This window comes from Salvelinus fontinalis, chromosome 26 (genome assembly GCF_029448725.1).
Source record: "Salvelinus fontinalis isolate EN_2023a chromosome 26, ASM2944872v1, whole genome shotgun sequence".
Lineage (NCBI taxonomy): Eukaryota > Metazoa > Chordata > Actinopteri > Salmoniformes > Salmonidae > Salvelinus > Salvelinus fontinalis.
Genome location: NC_074690.1, coordinates 7,207,718 through 7,224,562, shown reverse-complemented (window position 1 = coordinate 7,224,562; position 16,845 = coordinate 7,207,718). Strand labels below are relative to the sequence as shown.

The 16,845-nt window shown below is 45.0% G+C and overlaps 2 protein-coding genes across 8 annotated transcripts in view; one reads left to right on the top strand and one right to left on the bottom strand.

Moving 5' to 3' along the window:
• The window catches only part of zgc:171422 (uncharacterized protein LOC100001353 homolog), a 21,576-nt gene extending 11,329 nt beyond the window's left edge, over window positions 1-10,247 (top strand). For both annotated transcript variants that reach the window (XM_055882451.1, XM_055882450.1), the window contains exons 5-9: window positions 241-351; window positions 4,155-4,278; window positions 7,850-8,621; window positions 8,947-9,064; window positions 9,213-10,247. In XM_055882451.1, the coding sequence (XP_055738426.1) occupies window positions 241-351; window positions 4,155-4,278; window positions 7,850-8,621; window positions 8,947-9,064; window positions 9,213-9,794 (1,707 nt within the window). In that variant the 3' untranslated portion in view covers window positions 9,795-10,247. The remainder of the gene's footprint in view (window positions 1-240; window positions 352-4,154; window positions 4,279-7,849; window positions 8,622-8,946; window positions 9,065-9,212) is intronic.
• Window positions 10,184-16,845, bottom strand: part of znf414 (zinc finger protein 414) — a 25,301-nt gene continuing 18,639 nt past the window's right edge. For 4 of the 6 annotated variants that reach the window (XR_008754655.1, XM_055882456.1, XM_055882452.1 and 1 more), the window contains 2 exons: window positions 13,170-13,322; window positions 10,184-10,380 (listed from right to left, as the gene is read on the bottom strand). Coding sequence is in view for 5 of the 6 variants with exons in the window: in XM_055882456.1 (XP_055738431.1) it covers window positions 10,310-10,380; window positions 13,170-13,322 (224 nt within the window). In the remaining variant the exon portion in view is untranslated. The remainder of the gene's footprint in view (window positions 10,381-13,169; window positions 13,323-16,845) is intronic. The other 2 variants (XM_055882454.1, XM_055882453.1) reach the window with 1 other exon arrangement.

Here is a 16,845-nt window from a genome sequence, read left to right as displayed (position 1 = left end):
GTGGTGTTCCCGGTGGAGTATGGTCCTAACTTTGACTCTGTCTGTCAGGTGGTGTTCCCGGTGGAGTATGGTCCTAACTTTGACTCTGTCTGTCAGGTGGTGTTCCCGGTGGAGTATGGTCCTAACTTTGACTCTGTCTGTCAGGTGGTGTTCCCGGTGGAGTATGGTCCTAACTTTGACTCTGTCTGTCAGGTGGTGTTCCCGGTGGAGTATGGTCCTAACTTTGACTCTGTCTGTCAGGTGGTGTTCCCGGTGGAGTATGGTCCTAACTTTGACTCATCGCTGCAAACTCTGGTGTGCCACTTCCTGTCTAGACTGGAGGAGCTGCTGCCGGTACCAGACTTCAAACAGGTACACAGTTGGGCAGCAGTGCTACAATGTCCCAATACCCATACTTGTGTTGTAAATGGCAGGCATTTTAGCTATGCGGAAATTGACATCCTATCAAACTTTCTAAAATCGAGTATGGGTTAAATGTCGTGATGTCATACCCATTTCAGCTCTTCGTCCAGTAGAATTCACTGCTGATGAACAGTCTTTCCAGACAACAGCTGATAAGGGGACGCGTTGTACCAAAATGAACCAATAGCAGGAATCAACACATTAGATTACGTGTTCTCAGGAGGAGGAGCCTAGTATAATGATATTCTCAGGAGGAGGAGCCTAGAATGTGGATATTCTCAGGAGGAGCCTAGAATGTGGATATTCTCAGGAGGAGGAGCCTAGAATGTGGATATTCTCAGGAGGAGGAGCCTAGAATGTGGATATTCTCAGGAGGAGGAGCCTAGAATGTGGATATTCTCAGGAGGAGGAGCCTAGAATGTGGATATTCTCAGGAGGAGGAGCCTAGAATGTGGATATTCTCAGGAGGAGGAGCCTAGAATGGGGATATTCTCAAGAGGAGGAGCCTAGAGTGTGGATATTCTCAAGAGGAGGAGCCTAGAGTGTGGATATTCTCAGGAGGAGGAGCCTAGAGTGTGGATATTCTCAGGAGGAGGAGCCTAGAGTGTGGATATTCTCAGGAGGAGGAGCCTAGAGTGTGGATATTCTCAGGAGGAGGAGCCTAGAGTGTGGATATTCTCAGGAGGAGGAGCCTAGAGTGTGGATATTTTTAGGAGGAGGAGCCTAGAGTGTGGATATTCTCAGGAGGAGGAGCCTAGAGTGTGGATATTCTCAGGAGGAGGAGCCTAGAGTGTGGATATTCTCAGGAGGAGGAGCCTAGAGTGTGGATATTCTCAGGAGGAGGAGCCTAGAGTGTGGATATTCTCAGGAGGAGGAGCCTAGAGTGTGGATATTCTCAGGAGGAGGAGCCTAGAGTGTGGATATTCTCAGGAGGAGGAGCCTAGAGTGTGGATATTCTCAGGAGGAGGAGCCTAGAGTGTGGATATTCTCAGGAGGAGGAGCCTAGAGTGTGGATATTCTCAGGAGGAGGAGCCTAGAGTGTGGATATTCTCAGGAGGAGGAGCCTAGAGTGTGGATATTCTCAGGAGGAGGAGCCTAGAGTGTGGATATTCTCAGGAGGAGGAGCCTAGAGTGTGGATATTCTCGGGAGGAGGAGCCTAGAATGTGGATATTCTCGGGAGGAGGAGCCTAGTGTGGATATTCTCGGGAGGAGGAGCCTAGTGTGGATATTCTCGGGAGGAGGAGCCTAGTGTGGATATTCTCGGGAGGAGGAGCCTAGAGTGTGGATATTCTCGGGAGGAGGAGCCTAGAGTGTGGATATTCTCGGGAGCCTAGAGTGTGGATATTCTCGGGAGCCTAGAGTGTGGATATTCTCGGGAGCCTAGAGTGTGGATATTCTCGGGAGCCTAGAGTGTGGATATTCTCGGGAGCCTAGAGTGTGGATATTCTCGGGAGCCTAGAGTGTGGATATTCTCGGGAGCCTAGAATGTGGATATTCTCGGGAGCCTAGAATGTGGATATTCTCGGGAGCCTAGAATGTGGATATTCTCGGGAGCCTAGAATGTGGATATTCCCGGGAGCCTAGAATGTGGATATTCCCGGGAGCCTGGAATGTGGATATTCCCGGGAGCCTAGAATGTGGATATTCCCGGGAGCCTAGAATGTGGATATTCCCGGGAGCCTAGAATGTGGATATTCCCGGGAGCCTAGAATGTGGATATTCCCGGGAGCCTAGAATGTGGATATTCCCGGGAGCCTAGAATGTGGATATTCCCGGGAGCCTAGAATGTGGATATTCCCGGGAGGAGGAGCCTAGAATGTTATTTGTTGCTTACTGCATTCATGTCTACTAAACAGTCTGTTCTAAATAGTATGTAGTATGGTTAGTACACAGTAAGTAGTAGGCCAGACAGATTTGGGACATGGGCGGTGACACTGAGTTTTCAGATCAATGAGTAACACTAGGTCCATTGTTGCTCTGAACAGTCCGGTGTAAGATGAGTCAAGATTAAAATGATTATACAGGGTTGGGACAAAACGTGGTTATTTATAATAAACTGGGTGGTTCAAGCCCTGAATGCTGATTGGCTGACAGCTGTGATATATCAGACCGTATACCACCGATATGACAAATATTTTTACGTTGGTAACCAGTTTATAATATCAATAAGGCCCGAGGTGGTGTGGTAATATGGCCAATATACCACGGGTAAGGTCTGTGTCCAGGCACTCCGCTTTGCGTCGTGCCTAAGAACAGACCGTAGCAGTGGTATATTGGCCATATACCACACCACCTCGGGCCTTATTGCTTACATGACAATTCACTGGTGTTATTCTACATACAACTGTAAAACTAGTACAGCTGTGTTACATCGTAATATTAGTGTCGTTTACAAGCATTTCGCTAAACCCACAATAACATCTGCTAACCATGTCACCAATAACATCTGCTAACCATGTCACCAATAACATCTGCTAACCATGTGACCAATAACATCTGCTAACCATGTGGCCAATAACATCTGCTAACCATGTGGCCAATAACATCTGCTAACCATGTGTATGTGACCAATAACATCTGCTAACCATGTGGCCAATAACATCTGCTAACCATGTGGCCAATAACATCTGCTAACCATGTGTATGTGGCCAATAACATCTGCTAACCATGTGGCCAATAACATCTGCTAACCATGTGGCCAATAACATCTGCTAACCATGTGTATGTGGCCAATAACATCTGCTAACCATGTGTATGTGACCAATAACATCTGCTAACCATGTGACCAATAACATCTGCTAACCATGTGACCAATAACATCTGCTAACCATGTGACCAATAACATCTGCTAACCATGTGACCAATAACATCTGCTAACCATGTGACCAATAACATCTGCTAACCATGTGACCAATAACATCTGCTAACCATGTGTATGTGGCCAATAACATCTGCTAACCATGTGACCAATAACATCTGCTAACCATGTGTATGTGACCAATAACATCTGCTAACCATGTCACCAATAACATCTGCTAACCATGTGACCAATAACATCTGCTAACCATGTGTATGTGGCCAATAACATCTGCTAACCATGTGACCAATAACATCTGCTAACCATGTGTATGTGACCAATAACATCTGCTAACCATGTCACCATTAACATCTGCTAACCATGTCACCAATAACATCTGCTAACCATGTGTATGTGACCAATAACATCTGCTAACCATGTGACCATTAACATCTGCTAACCATGTGTATGTGACCAATAACATCTGCTAACCATGTGTATGTGACCAATAACATCTGCTAACCATGTGTATGTGACCAATAACATCTGCTAACCATGTGACCATTAACATCTGCTAACCATGTGTATGTGACCAATAACATCTGCTAACCATGTGTATGTGACCAATAACATCTGCTAACCATGTCACCAATAACATCTGCTAACCATGTCACCAATAACATCTGCTAACCATGTGACCAATAACATCTGCTAACCATGTGACCAATAACATCTGCTAACCATGTGGCCAATAACATCTGCTAACCATGTGGCCAATAACATCTGCTAACCATGTGTATGTGACCAATAACATCTGCTAACCATGTGTATGTGACCAATAACATCTGCTAACCATGTGTATGTGACCAATAACATCTGCTAACCATGTGTATGTGACCAATAACATCTGCTAACCATGTGGCCAATAACATGTGATTTATTTTTGTTGTTCAGACTGCGTTGTTGATCAGTGCTGCCCCCTCTGTTCTGGAGGACTACATGCACTGTGTCTCTCACGGAGAGGACCTGAAGTCTCTGCTACAGAACCAACACTGCCCCGGGAAGCTGCCCAAGAGCGGTAAGTCTCTGTCTGCATTCCACATGGCAACCTATTCCCTTTATAATGCTGCATTCCACATGACAACCTATTCCCTTTATAATGCTGCATTCCACATGACAACCTATTCCCTTTATAATGCTGTATTCCACATGACAACCTATTCCCTTTATAATGCTGTATTCCACATGACAACCTATTCCCTTTATAATGCTGCATTCCACTTGACAACCTATTCCCTTTCCACATGACAACCTATTCCCTTTATAATGCTGTATTCCACATGACAACCTATTCCCTTTATAATGCTGCATTCCACTTGACAACCTATTCCCTTTCCACATGACAACCTATTCCCTTTATAATGCTGTATTCCACATGGTAACCTATTCCCTTTATAATGCTGTATTCCACATGGCAACCTATTCCCTTTATAATGCTGCATTCCACTTGACAACCTATTCCCTTTCCACTTGACAACCTATTCCCTTTCCACATGGCAACCTATTCCCTTTATAATGCTGTATTCCACATGACAACCTATTCCCTTTCCACATGGCAACCTATTCCCTTTATAATGCTGTATTCCACATGGCAACCTATTCCCTTTATAATGCTGCATTCCACATGACAACCTATTCCCTTTCCACTTGACAACCTATTCCCTTTATAATGCTGCATTCCACATGACAACCTATTCCCTTTCCACTTGACAACCTATTCCCTTTCCACATGGCAACCTATTCCCTTTATAATGCTGCATTCCACATGACAACCTATTCCCTTTATAATGCTGTATTCCACATGACAACCTATTCCCTTTATAATGCTGTATTCCACATGACAACCTATTCCCTTTATAATGCTGTATTCCACATGACAACCTATTCCCTTTATAATGCTGTATTCCACATGACAACCTATTCCCTTTATAATGCTGCATTCCACATGACAACCTATTCCCTTTCCACATGGCAACCTATTCCCTTTATAATGCTGTATTCCACATGGCAACCTATTCCCTTTATAATGCTGTATTCCACATGGCAACCTATTCCCTTTATAATGCTGTATTCCACATGACAACCTATTCCCTTTATAATGCTGCATTCCACATGACAACCTATTCCCTTTATAATGCTGTATTCCACTTGACAACCTATTCCCTTTATAATGCTGCATTCCACATGACAACCTATTCCCTTTATAATGCTGTATTCCACATGACAACCTATTCCCTTTATAATGCTGCATTTCACATGACAACCTATTCCCTTTATAATGCTGTATTCCACATGACAACCTATTCCCTTTCCACTTGACAACCTATTCCCTTTCCACTTGACAACCTATTCCCTTTCCACTTGACAACCTATTCCCTTTATAATGCTGTATTCCACATGACAACCTATTCCCTTTCCACTTGACAACCTATTCCCTTTCCACTTGACAACCTATTCCCTTTCCACTTGACAACCTATTCCCTTTATAATGCTGTATTCCACATGACAACCTATTCCCTTTCCACTTGACAACCTATTCCCTTTCCACTTGACAACCTATTCCCTTTCCACTTGACAACCTATTCCCTTTATAATGCTGTATTCCACATGACAACCTATTCCCTTTATAATGCTGTATTCCACACGGCAACCTATTCCCTTTATAATGCTGTATTCCACATGACAACCTATTCCCTTTATAATGCTGCATTCCACATGACAACCTATTCCCTTTATAATGCTGTATTCCACATGGTAACCTATTCCCTTTATAATGCTGCATTCCACATGACAACCTATTCCCTTTCCACATGGCAACCTATTCCCTTTATAATGCTGTATTCCACATGACAACCTATTCCCTTTATAATGCTGCATTCCACATGACAACCTATTCCCTTTCCACATGGCAACCTATTCCCTTTCCACTTGACAACCTATTCCCTTTATAATGCTGTATTCCACATGACAACCTATTCCCTTTATAATGCTGTATTCCACATGACAACCTATTCCCTTTATAATGCTGTATTCCACATGACAACCTATTCCCTTTATAATGCTGCATTCCACATGACAACCTATTCCCTTTATAATGCTGTATTCCACATGACAACCTATTCCCTTTATAATGCTGTATTCCACATGACAACCTATTCCCTTTATAATGCTGCATTCCACATGACAACCTATTCCCTTTCCACTTGACAACCTATTCCCTTTCCACTTGGCAACCTATTCCCTTTCCACATGACAACCTATTCCCTTTATAATGCTGTATTCCACATGACAACCTATTCCCTTTATAATGCTGCATTCCACACGGCAACCTATTCCCTTTCCACATGACAACCTATTCCCTTTATATTGCTCTACAGTTGATCAGGGTCCATGGAGTTTCCCAGTTAAAAGTAGTGCACTATATAGGGAATAGGGTCAAAGTAGTGCACTATATAGGGAATAGGGTCGTAGTAGTGCACTATATAGGGAATAGGGTCGTAGTAGGGCACTATATAGGGAATAGGGTCGTAGTAGGGCACTATATAGGGAATAGGGTCGTAGTAGGGCACTATATAGGGAATAGGGTCGTAGTAGGGCACTATATAGGGAATAGGGTCGTAGTAGGGCACTATATAGGGAATAGGGTCGTAGTAGGGCACTATATAGGGAATAGGGTCGTAGTAGGGCACTATATAGGGAATAGGGTCGTAGTAGGGCACTATATAGGGAATAGGGTCGTAGTAGGGCACTATATAGGGAATAGGGTCGTAGTAGGGCACTATATAGGGAATAGGGTCGTAGTAGGGCACTATATAGGGAATAGGGTCGTAGTAGTAGGGCGCTATATAGGGAATAGGGTCGTAGTAGTAGGGCGCTATATAGGGAATAGGGTCGTAGTAGTAGGGCGCTATATAGGGAATAGGGTCGTAGTAGTAGGGCGCTATATAGGGAATAGGGTCGTAGTAGTAGGGCGCTATATAGGGAATAGGGTCGTAGTAGTAGGGCGCTATATAGGGAATAGGGTCGTAGTAGGGCGCTATATAGGGAATAGGGTTGTAGTAGGGCACTATATAGGGTCGTAGTAGTAGGGCACTATATAGGGTCGTAGTAGTAGGGCACTATATAGGGAATAGGGTCATAGTAGTGCACTATATAGGGAATAGGGTCGTAGTAGTAGGGCACTATATAGGGAATAGGGTCGTAGTAGGGCACTATATAGGGAATAGGGTTGTAGTAGTAGGGCACTATATAGGGTCGTAGTAGTAGGGCACTATATAGGGTCGTAGTAGTAGGGCACTATATAGGGAATAGGGTCATAGTAGTGCACTATATAGGGAATAGGTGCCATTTGAGATGCTTCTTTTGTAGATGTAGACTGTAGATGGAGCTCTATAGCATTATATTTCACTCCCCTATAGAATAATCACGTTTCCCATCTTCTTCCCATTGGTCCTGCTTGTCACTGTCGTAGTAGTAGGGGACTATATAGGGAATAGGGTCCCAGTGTTGTAGTAGGGCACTATATAGGGATTGGGGTAATAATCACCTTTCCCATCTTCTTCCCATTGGTCCTGCTTGTCACTGTTCAGTTCCCTCGAGGACAGAGGACCGTCTCCTCGTCTCGTTATCCTTCCCTCCATCACTGAGACTGGCCAATGCCTCGCACCACAGCGCCCGCGACAGCCCGCCCTTGGAGATCAGAGACTACCAGGGGATTATGACTGACAGTTTGACTGGCCAATGGGCTGAGTCAAAAGCAAGTATGGATAAAAATACTGGAACCGATTCAGTCGAAAGCCAAGGAGCTGAAGGAAAGGATCACCTGAAAGAGAGACAAAGGGTAAAATTGAAGTCTGAGAAAGGAAGAGAAGCAGTTGTCTCTGAGCACCAATACTCCCTGAGCAGCACGACAGCTGAACACGACCCGGCGCCATCAGTAACAGCAGCCGCCTCCTCCGGTGCGTCACCAGAGCAGCCGCGGCAACGCGTGGCCCACAAGTGTCCCCAATGTGGCCGTTGTTTCATCTACCTCTATGAGATGCTGGAGCACCAGAGACTCCACACGGGGGAGAACCCTTACAAGTGTTCCCAGTGCGGTAAGACCTTCAGACGGTCCTCGGAGATGTCCACCCATCGCCGGACCCAGTGCTCCAACGCTGCCTATGTCTGTATTAAATGTGGAAGCAGTTTTGGGTCGGTCAGGGAGCGGGTCAGGCACCGGTGTAGTGGCAGTAGACGGGCCAGCGGTTTGGGTCAGGCGGGCCAGTTCGAGTGTCCGCAGTGTGGGAAAATCTTCAAGTGGCACAACTCGTTAAAGAAACACCTGGTAACCCACACCACTGACAAGGTCTTCAACTGCAGGTATATTATACAGATACCCTATTGCTGTATGTAGTTGTCCCAAATGGCACCCTATATAGTGCACTAGTTTTGACCGGGGCCCCGTGTAGGGAATAGGGTGCCATCTGTGATTCATGACTACACAACGTTTATGTTTTTCAATCACTTGTCCAGTCCAGTCCCCCTGTCCTTTCAGAATGTTCTCTGTCCTATAAGGTAAACAGTCAATAACTACATCCCAAATTACACCCTATTCAAGGCACTAGTTTTGACCAGAGCCATATATATTATAGGGAATAGACTGTCTGTGTGCTAAATTACAATCTGCTAACCTATGTATTGCCAGGTACTGTGGGGAGGGGCCATTCCCAGGCGTGGCGGAGTTGAGGGCCCACCAAAAGGTCCACGGTGCAGAAGACAAACCTTACAAGTGTAAACAGTGTGGAAAGGGCTTCAGCTCACAGGTATTGATCGGTAAAAATAACCTCAACCTCTGGATTAACACATTACCAAGTGGTTCCTGATTTCACAGACGAGAAAATACTATGTATTATTATACTAAAATGGCTGAGACAACTATTTTAAATGTTTTAACAAAATGATTTCATTTAGGTCTGGCAAAATAACCACGAGCAACGTCATTCCCAAGAGAGGTCCAAGATCTGCCCCAGCTGTGGAAAGGCCTTCCGGTGCAAAGGGGACCTGAAGCTCCACATGCGGACTCACACCGGCGAGAGGCCGTACCAGTGTACCTACTGCACCAAGCGGTTCTCTGTCAACGGAAACCTGACGATACACATCAGGACTCACACGGGGGAGAAACCTTTCCTCTGCTCTGACTGCGGCAAGGCCTTCTGCTCTGCGGGAGAGCTGCAGATCCACAGGAGAACACACACCGGGGAGAGACCGTACAAATGCACCGTCTGCGAGAAAGGTTTCACCATGGCCAGTAAGGTGACGCTTCACATGCGTGTACACACGGGAGTACGACCCTACATCTGCCACGAGTGTGGGAAGGCATTCTCTCGCGGTGCGGAGTTGAAGAAACACGTGCTGAACCACACCGGGGTGAGACCGTACCCCTGTCATCTCTGTTCGAAGACCTACACCTGTCTGAATCACCTGAAGAGACATTTAAAGACTCACTCCGCTTCCCAGTCGTTGGATGTGAGCGGTGGATCGACTGTAGCATAATGACCACTTGCAGAGGAAATACATATTACCCTTAACAAGATGTTGTCAATATAACATGGGTTATTTTCTAATGACTGCTTTATGCTACTTGTAAGAAGGGGTACTGTGTGTTAATATCGAGACTTCAACTCTGCTTTTTAAAGGAAGTGGAATGTGTCTGCTGTAGAGTTGGGAACGAGGTCCTTTTCAGTTGAGGAGCATCTAATATCGCCATGCTTTTAGCTCGCTGCAGCAGATTGTTGAAATTTCACACGCCAAGTTGGCAACTTTATCAAAGTCAGAACTATAATTTGTGGGTCCCTCCCAACCATCTAGTTATGATGAGGGTCTGATGTTGTCAATACATTTTCTGCACAAAACAAAAACAACAAAAAATCACTTGAATACCATTTACCAAGTTAATTATGTTTATTGAAATGAATCACTCACAGGAAAATAAAAGTGATGAAACAAGTTCCACTAACACCATATTATTTAACTGTCCTCTGCCGTTTTCCTCTCGTGTGGGCGTCGAGTCAGAGACAGGTGTAGGTGCTAGCCTCTGTATCAGGAGACACTTTAGTCTGTGAAGAGGCCACATGGTCGCCTAAAATGAAGAGGATTCAGTGAGACGAGGCAACAACATACCAATCAGTTCTTATTAACCAGAGGATCCCTCAAATGTTACAGCATAGACAGTGGGATTTACTAGACAAGAGGCTATAATAGACTGTGATTTACTAGACAAGAGGCTATAATAGACTGGGATTTACTAGACAAGAGGCTATAATAGACTGGGATTTACTAGACAAGAGGCTATAATAGACTGTGATTTACTAGACAAGAGGCTATAATAGACTGGGATTTACTAGACAAGAGGCTATAATAGACTGGGATTTACTAGACAAGAGGCTATAATAGAGGGTGGGATTTACTAGACAAGAGGCTATAAGAGAAAGTGGGATTTACTAGACAAGAGGCTATAATAGACTGGGATTTACTAGACAAGAGGCTATAATAGACTGGGATTTACTAGACAAGAGGCTATAAGACAGTGGGATTTACTAGACAAGAGGCTATAAGACAGTGGGATTTACTAGACAAGAGGCTATAAGACAGTGGGATTTACTAGACAAGAGGCTATAATAGACTGGGATTTACTAGACAAGAGGCTATAATAGACTGGGATTTACTAGACAAGAGGCTATAATAGACTGGGATTTACTAGACAAGAGGCTATAATAGACTGGGATTTACTAGACAAGAGGCTATAATAGACTGGGATTTACTAGACAAGAGGCTATAATAGACTGGGATTTACTAGACAAGAGGCTATAATAGACTGGGATTTACTAGACAAGAGGCTATAAGACAGTGGGATTTACTAGACAAGAGGCTATAATAGACTGGGATTTACTAGACAAGAGGCTATAATAGACTGGGATTTACTAGACAAGAGGCTATAATAGACTGGGATTTACTAGACAAGAGGCTATAATAGACTGGGATTTACTAGACAAGAGGCTATAATAGACTGGGATTTACTAGACAAGAGGCTATAATAGACTGGGATTTACTAGACAAGAGGCTATAATAGACTGGGATTTACTAGACAAGAGGCTATAATAGACTGGGATTTACTAGACAAGAGGCTATAATAGACTGGGATTTACTAGACAAGAGGCTATAATAGACTGGGATTTACTAGACAAGAGGCTGTAATAGACTGGGATTTACTAGACAAGAGGCTATAATAGACTGGGATTTACTAGACAGTGGGATTTACTAGACAAGAGGCTATAATAGACTGGGATTTACTAGACAAGAGGCTATAATAGACTGGGATTTACTAGACAAGAGGCTATAATAGACTGGGATTTACTAGACAAGAGGCTGTAATAGACTGGGATTTACTAGACAAGAGGCTATAATAGACTGGGATTTACTAGACAGTGGGATTTACTAGACAAGAGGCTATAATAGACTGGGATTTACTAGACAAGAGGCTATAATAGACTGGGATTTACTAGACAAGAGGCTATAATAGACTGGGATTTACTAGACAAGAGGCTATATTAGAGGGTGGGATTTACTAGACAAGAGGCGATAATAGAATGGGATTTACTAGACAAGAGGCTATAATAGAGGGTGGGATTTACTAGACAAGAGGCTATATTAGAGGGTGGGATTTACTAGACAAGAGGCGATAATAGACTGGGATTTACTAGACAAGAGGCTATAATAGAGGGTGGGATTTACTAGACAAGAGGCTGTAATAGACTGGGATTTACTAGACAAGAGGCTATATTAGACTGGGATTTACTAGACAAGAGGCTATAATAGACAGTGGGATTTACTAGACAGTGGGATTTACTAGACAAGAGGCTATAATAGAGACTGGGATTTACTAGACAAGAGGCTATAATAGACTGGGATTTACTAGACAAGAGGCTATAATAGAGGGTGGGATTTACTAGACAAGAGGCTATAATAGAGGGTGGGATTTACTAGACAAGAGGCTATAATAGAGGGTGGGATTTACTAGACAAGAGGCTATAATAGAGGGTGGGATTTACTAGACAAGAGGCTATAATAGAGACTGGGATTTACTAGACAAGAGGCTATATTAGACTGGGATTTACTAGACAAGAGGCTATAATAGAGGGTGGGATTTACTAGACAAGAGGCTATAATAGAGGGTGGGATTTACTAGACAAGAGGCTATAATAGACAGTGGGATTTACTAGACAAGAGGCTATAATAGACTGGGATTTACTAGACAAGAGGCTGTAATAGACTGGGATTTACTAGACAAGAGGCTGTAATAGACTGGGATTTACTAGACAAGAGGCTATAATAGAGAGTGGGATTTACTAGACAAGAGGCTATAATAGAGAGTGGGATTTACTAGACAAGAGGCTATAATAGAGAGTGGGATTTACTAGACAAGAGGCTATAATAGACTGGGATTTACTAGACAAGAGGCTGTAATAGACTGGGATTTACTAGACAAGAGGCTGTAATAGACTGGGATTTACTAGACAAGAGGCTATAATAGAGAGTGGGATTTACTAGACAAGAGGCTATAATAGAGAGTGGGATTTACTAGACAAGAGGCTATAATAGAGAGTGGGATTTACTAGACAAGAGGCTATAATAGAGAGTGGGATTTACTAGACAAGAGGCTATAATAGAGACTGGGATTTACTAGACAAGAGGCTATAATAGACTGGGATTTACTAGACAAGAGGCTATAATAGACTGGGATTTACTAGACAAGAGGCTATAATAGACTGGGATTTACTAGACTGGGATTTACTAGACAAGAGGCTATAATAGACTGGGATTTACTAGACTGGGATTTACTAGACAAGAGGCTATAACAGACAGTGGTACCTGTGTCGTTACCAGGCTTTGCAGCAGGGCTCTTGTGTTTGCCCTTGATGTGGGCAGTCATCTCCTTCCTGTTTGGGGTGGAGTGGCCACACTGGACACAGCTGTAGCGGCCCCTGGTGTGTTTCCATAGAATACGGCCGTTGAAGGACTGACCTGTAGGAAAGAGGGGTAACTCTGTACATTAACCATGGTCCAATCCCAAATGGACTCCTAGACCCTAGTGGAGAGCTGAGAGTGTAAACATGGTAGTAGCCCCCCCCCTTGCTCTCTGATAGGCTAGGGAGAAGTATCACCATATTGCTTACACCAATCAAATCCTCTCACATCTCCATAAAGGGTAGGGTCTAGTGGTCCATATTAACACAGGGGCTAGTGGTTTCAGATTGATTGCAGGTGTAGCCTAAACACCACAAACAAAGCACAAGGTTTTTGACAAGGGGGGGAAGTGGAAGCTGGTGAACATGAATCAACATTGAAGTGAAGGCAGCCAGACACAGCAAAGCCACAAGCCCTCAGCCCTGTACTACAGCAAAGCCACAAGCCCTCAGCCCTGTACTACAGCAAAGCCACAAGCCCTCAGCCCTGTACTACAGCAATGGCCACAAGCCCTCAGCCCTGTACTACAGCAATGGCCACAAGCCCTCAGCCCTGTACTACAGCAAAGCCCTCAGCCCTATACTAATGAAAGTCACAAGCCCTCAGCCCTGTACTAATGAAAGTCACAATGAACCTACAGCTCTTCACACCACAGACCTCTCCTAAAAGGGAGCTTGGGCACAGACCTCTCCTGAAAGGGAGCTTGGGCACAGACCTCTCCTGAAAGGGAGCTTGGGCACAGACCTCTCCTAAAAGGGAGCTTGGGCACAGACCTCTCCTGAAAGGGAGCTTGGGCACAGACCTCTCCTGAAAGGGAGCTTGGGCACAGACCTCTCCTGAAAGGGAGCTTGGGCACAGACCTCTCCTAAAAGGAAGTCTGAGCTTGGGCATAGACCTCTCCTGAAAGGGAGCTTGGGCACAGACCTCTCCTAAAAGGGAGCTTGGGCACAGACCTCTCCTAAAAGGAAGTCTGAGCTTGGGCACAGACCTCTCCTGAAAGGGAGCTTGGGCACAGACCTCTCCTAAAAGGGAGCTTGGGCACAGACCTCTCCTAAAAGGGAGCTTGGGCACAGACCTCTCCTAAAAGGGAGCTTGGGCACAGACCTCTCCTGAAAGGGAGCTTGGGCACAGACCTCTCCTGAAAGGGAGCTTGGGCACAGACCTCTCCTGAAAGGGAGCTTGGGCACAGACCTCTCCTGAAAGGGAGCTTGGGCACAGACCTCTCCTGAAAGGGAGCTTGGGCACAGACCTCTCCTGAAAGGGAGCTTGGGCACAGACCTCTCCTGAAAGGGAGCTTGGGCACAGACCTCTCCTGAAAGGGAGCTTGGGCACAGACCTCTCCTGAAAGGGAGCTTGGGCACAGACCTCTCCTGAAAGGGAGCTTGGGCACAGACCTCTCCTAAAAGGGAGCTTGGGCACAGACCTCTCCTAAAAGGGAGCTTGGGCACAGACCTCTCCTAAAAGGGAGCTTGGGCACAGACCTCTCCTAAAAGGGAGCTTGGGCACAGACCTCTCCTGAAAGGGAGCTTGGGCACAGACCTCTCCTGAAAGGGAGCTTGGGCACAGACCTCTCCTGAAAGGGAGCTTGGGCACAGACCTCTCCTGAAAGGGAGCTTGGGCACAGACCTCTCCTGAAAGGGAGCTTGGGCACAGACCTCTCCTGAAAGGGAGCTTGGGCACAGACCTCTCCTAAAAGGGAGCTTGGGCACAGACCTCTCCTAAAAGGGAGCTTGGGCACAGACCTCTCCTAAAAGGGAGCTTGGGCACAGACCTCTCCTAAAAGGGAGCTTGGGCACAGACCTCTCCTAAAAGGGAGCTTGGGCACAGACCTTTCCTGAAAGGGAGCTTGGGCACAGACCTCTCCTAAAAGGGAGCTTGGGCACAGACCTCTCCTAAAAAGGGAGCTTGGGCACAGACCTCTCCTAAAAGGGAGCTTGGGCACAGACCGGGGTCTTGTTCAGTAGGCACCAGATGAAGGAAACCACTTGGAACGACACGTATTATGATAAACATTGCGCATGTTCTGTAGGAAAAGGTTTTATGTTAACGAACCCAAACATCTGAATGGGTAGTTAATCCGTAAGAGTCTAATAATAAAGTAACATAATAAATCAAATCTGTCATTTCAAGCTACAGATAGTCTTTTGCTTGGGCTGCATCGCGATCCACCGCATACGCCGATGTCGGGCCATCTGCGACTCTCAATCCACCGTATACGCCGATGTCAGGCCATCTGCGACTCTCAATCCACCGTATACGCCGATGTCGGGCCTTCTGCGGCGGAAGGTGGCAGAGCTAGAGTGGTGTTTGTCAGACCATGTTCTCTCACACACATCTGTAGCGTCTGAACGGTTTGAAAACCCACAAGTGTCACGGGACTCGTCGAAGGGTAACCCAGACAAATTAATGGAAGTAGTTTTGTGCCAACAAAAATGAGCGGTTAAATATGTGTCTAAAAAAATAAAAATACATTTCCTGAGCTTTCTGAAAGTATTCAGACCCCTTGGCTTTTTCCACGTTACGTTACAGCCTTATTCTAAAACGGATTAAATTGTTTTTCCCCCTCATCCATCTACCCACAATACCCCATAATGACAAAGCAAAAACAGGTTTATAGAATGTTTTACAAAAGTATTAAAAATAAGGTATTTAGACCCTTCACTCAGTACTTTGTTGAAGCACATTTGGCAGCGATTACAGCCTCAAGTCTTCTTGGGTATGACGCTACAAGCTTGGCACACCTGTATTAGGGGAGTTTCTCCCATTCTTCTCTGCAGATCCTCTCAAGCTCTGTCAGGTTGGATGGGGAGCGTCGCTGCACAGCTATTTTCAGGTCTCTCCAGAGATGTTCAAGTCTGGCCTTTTTTGACAGTTCTGAATGTGTTATTCCATAGGCGATAGTTATATATATATATATATATATAGTCTTAGTCTTTTAGAGGTTAATAACCCTGCTGGTGAAAGCATCCACACCGGGCTGCGTCAGTGAATCTGGGAGTTGGACAATCAGCCACATGATGGATCGATTAGGTGATTGGTTAGGTGATTGGTTAGGTGATTGGTTAGGTGATTGGTTAGGTGATTGGTTAGGCCGGGGCAGGAAAAGGGAAGGCAAAGTTAGCAGGAAGGGGAGAGGGAGAAAGCCAATAACGCAGGTTAGCATTGGAGGAAGAAGCAGGAGAATTCCATTGGATATGACCAGAGGGCAGTTTTAGTGGTTTCTCTCTCTCTAGTTGTGTGTGTGTTTAGTGGTTTCTCTCTCTCTAGTTGTGTGTGTGTTTAATGGTTTCTCTCTCCCTAGTTGTGTGTGTTTAATGGTTTCTCTCTCTCTAGTTGTGTGTGTTTAATGGTTTCTCTCTCTCTAGTTGTGTGTGTTTAATGGTTTCTCTCTCTAGTTGTGTGTGTTTAATGGTTTCTCTCTCTAGTTGTGTGTGTAATGGTTTCTCTCTCTCTAGTTGTGTGTGTAATGGTTTCTCTCTCTCTAGTTGTGTGTGTAATGGTTTCTCTCTAGTTGTGTGTTTAATGGTTTCTCTCTCTCTCTAGTTGTGTGTGTAATGGTTTCTCTCTCTCTAGTTGTGTG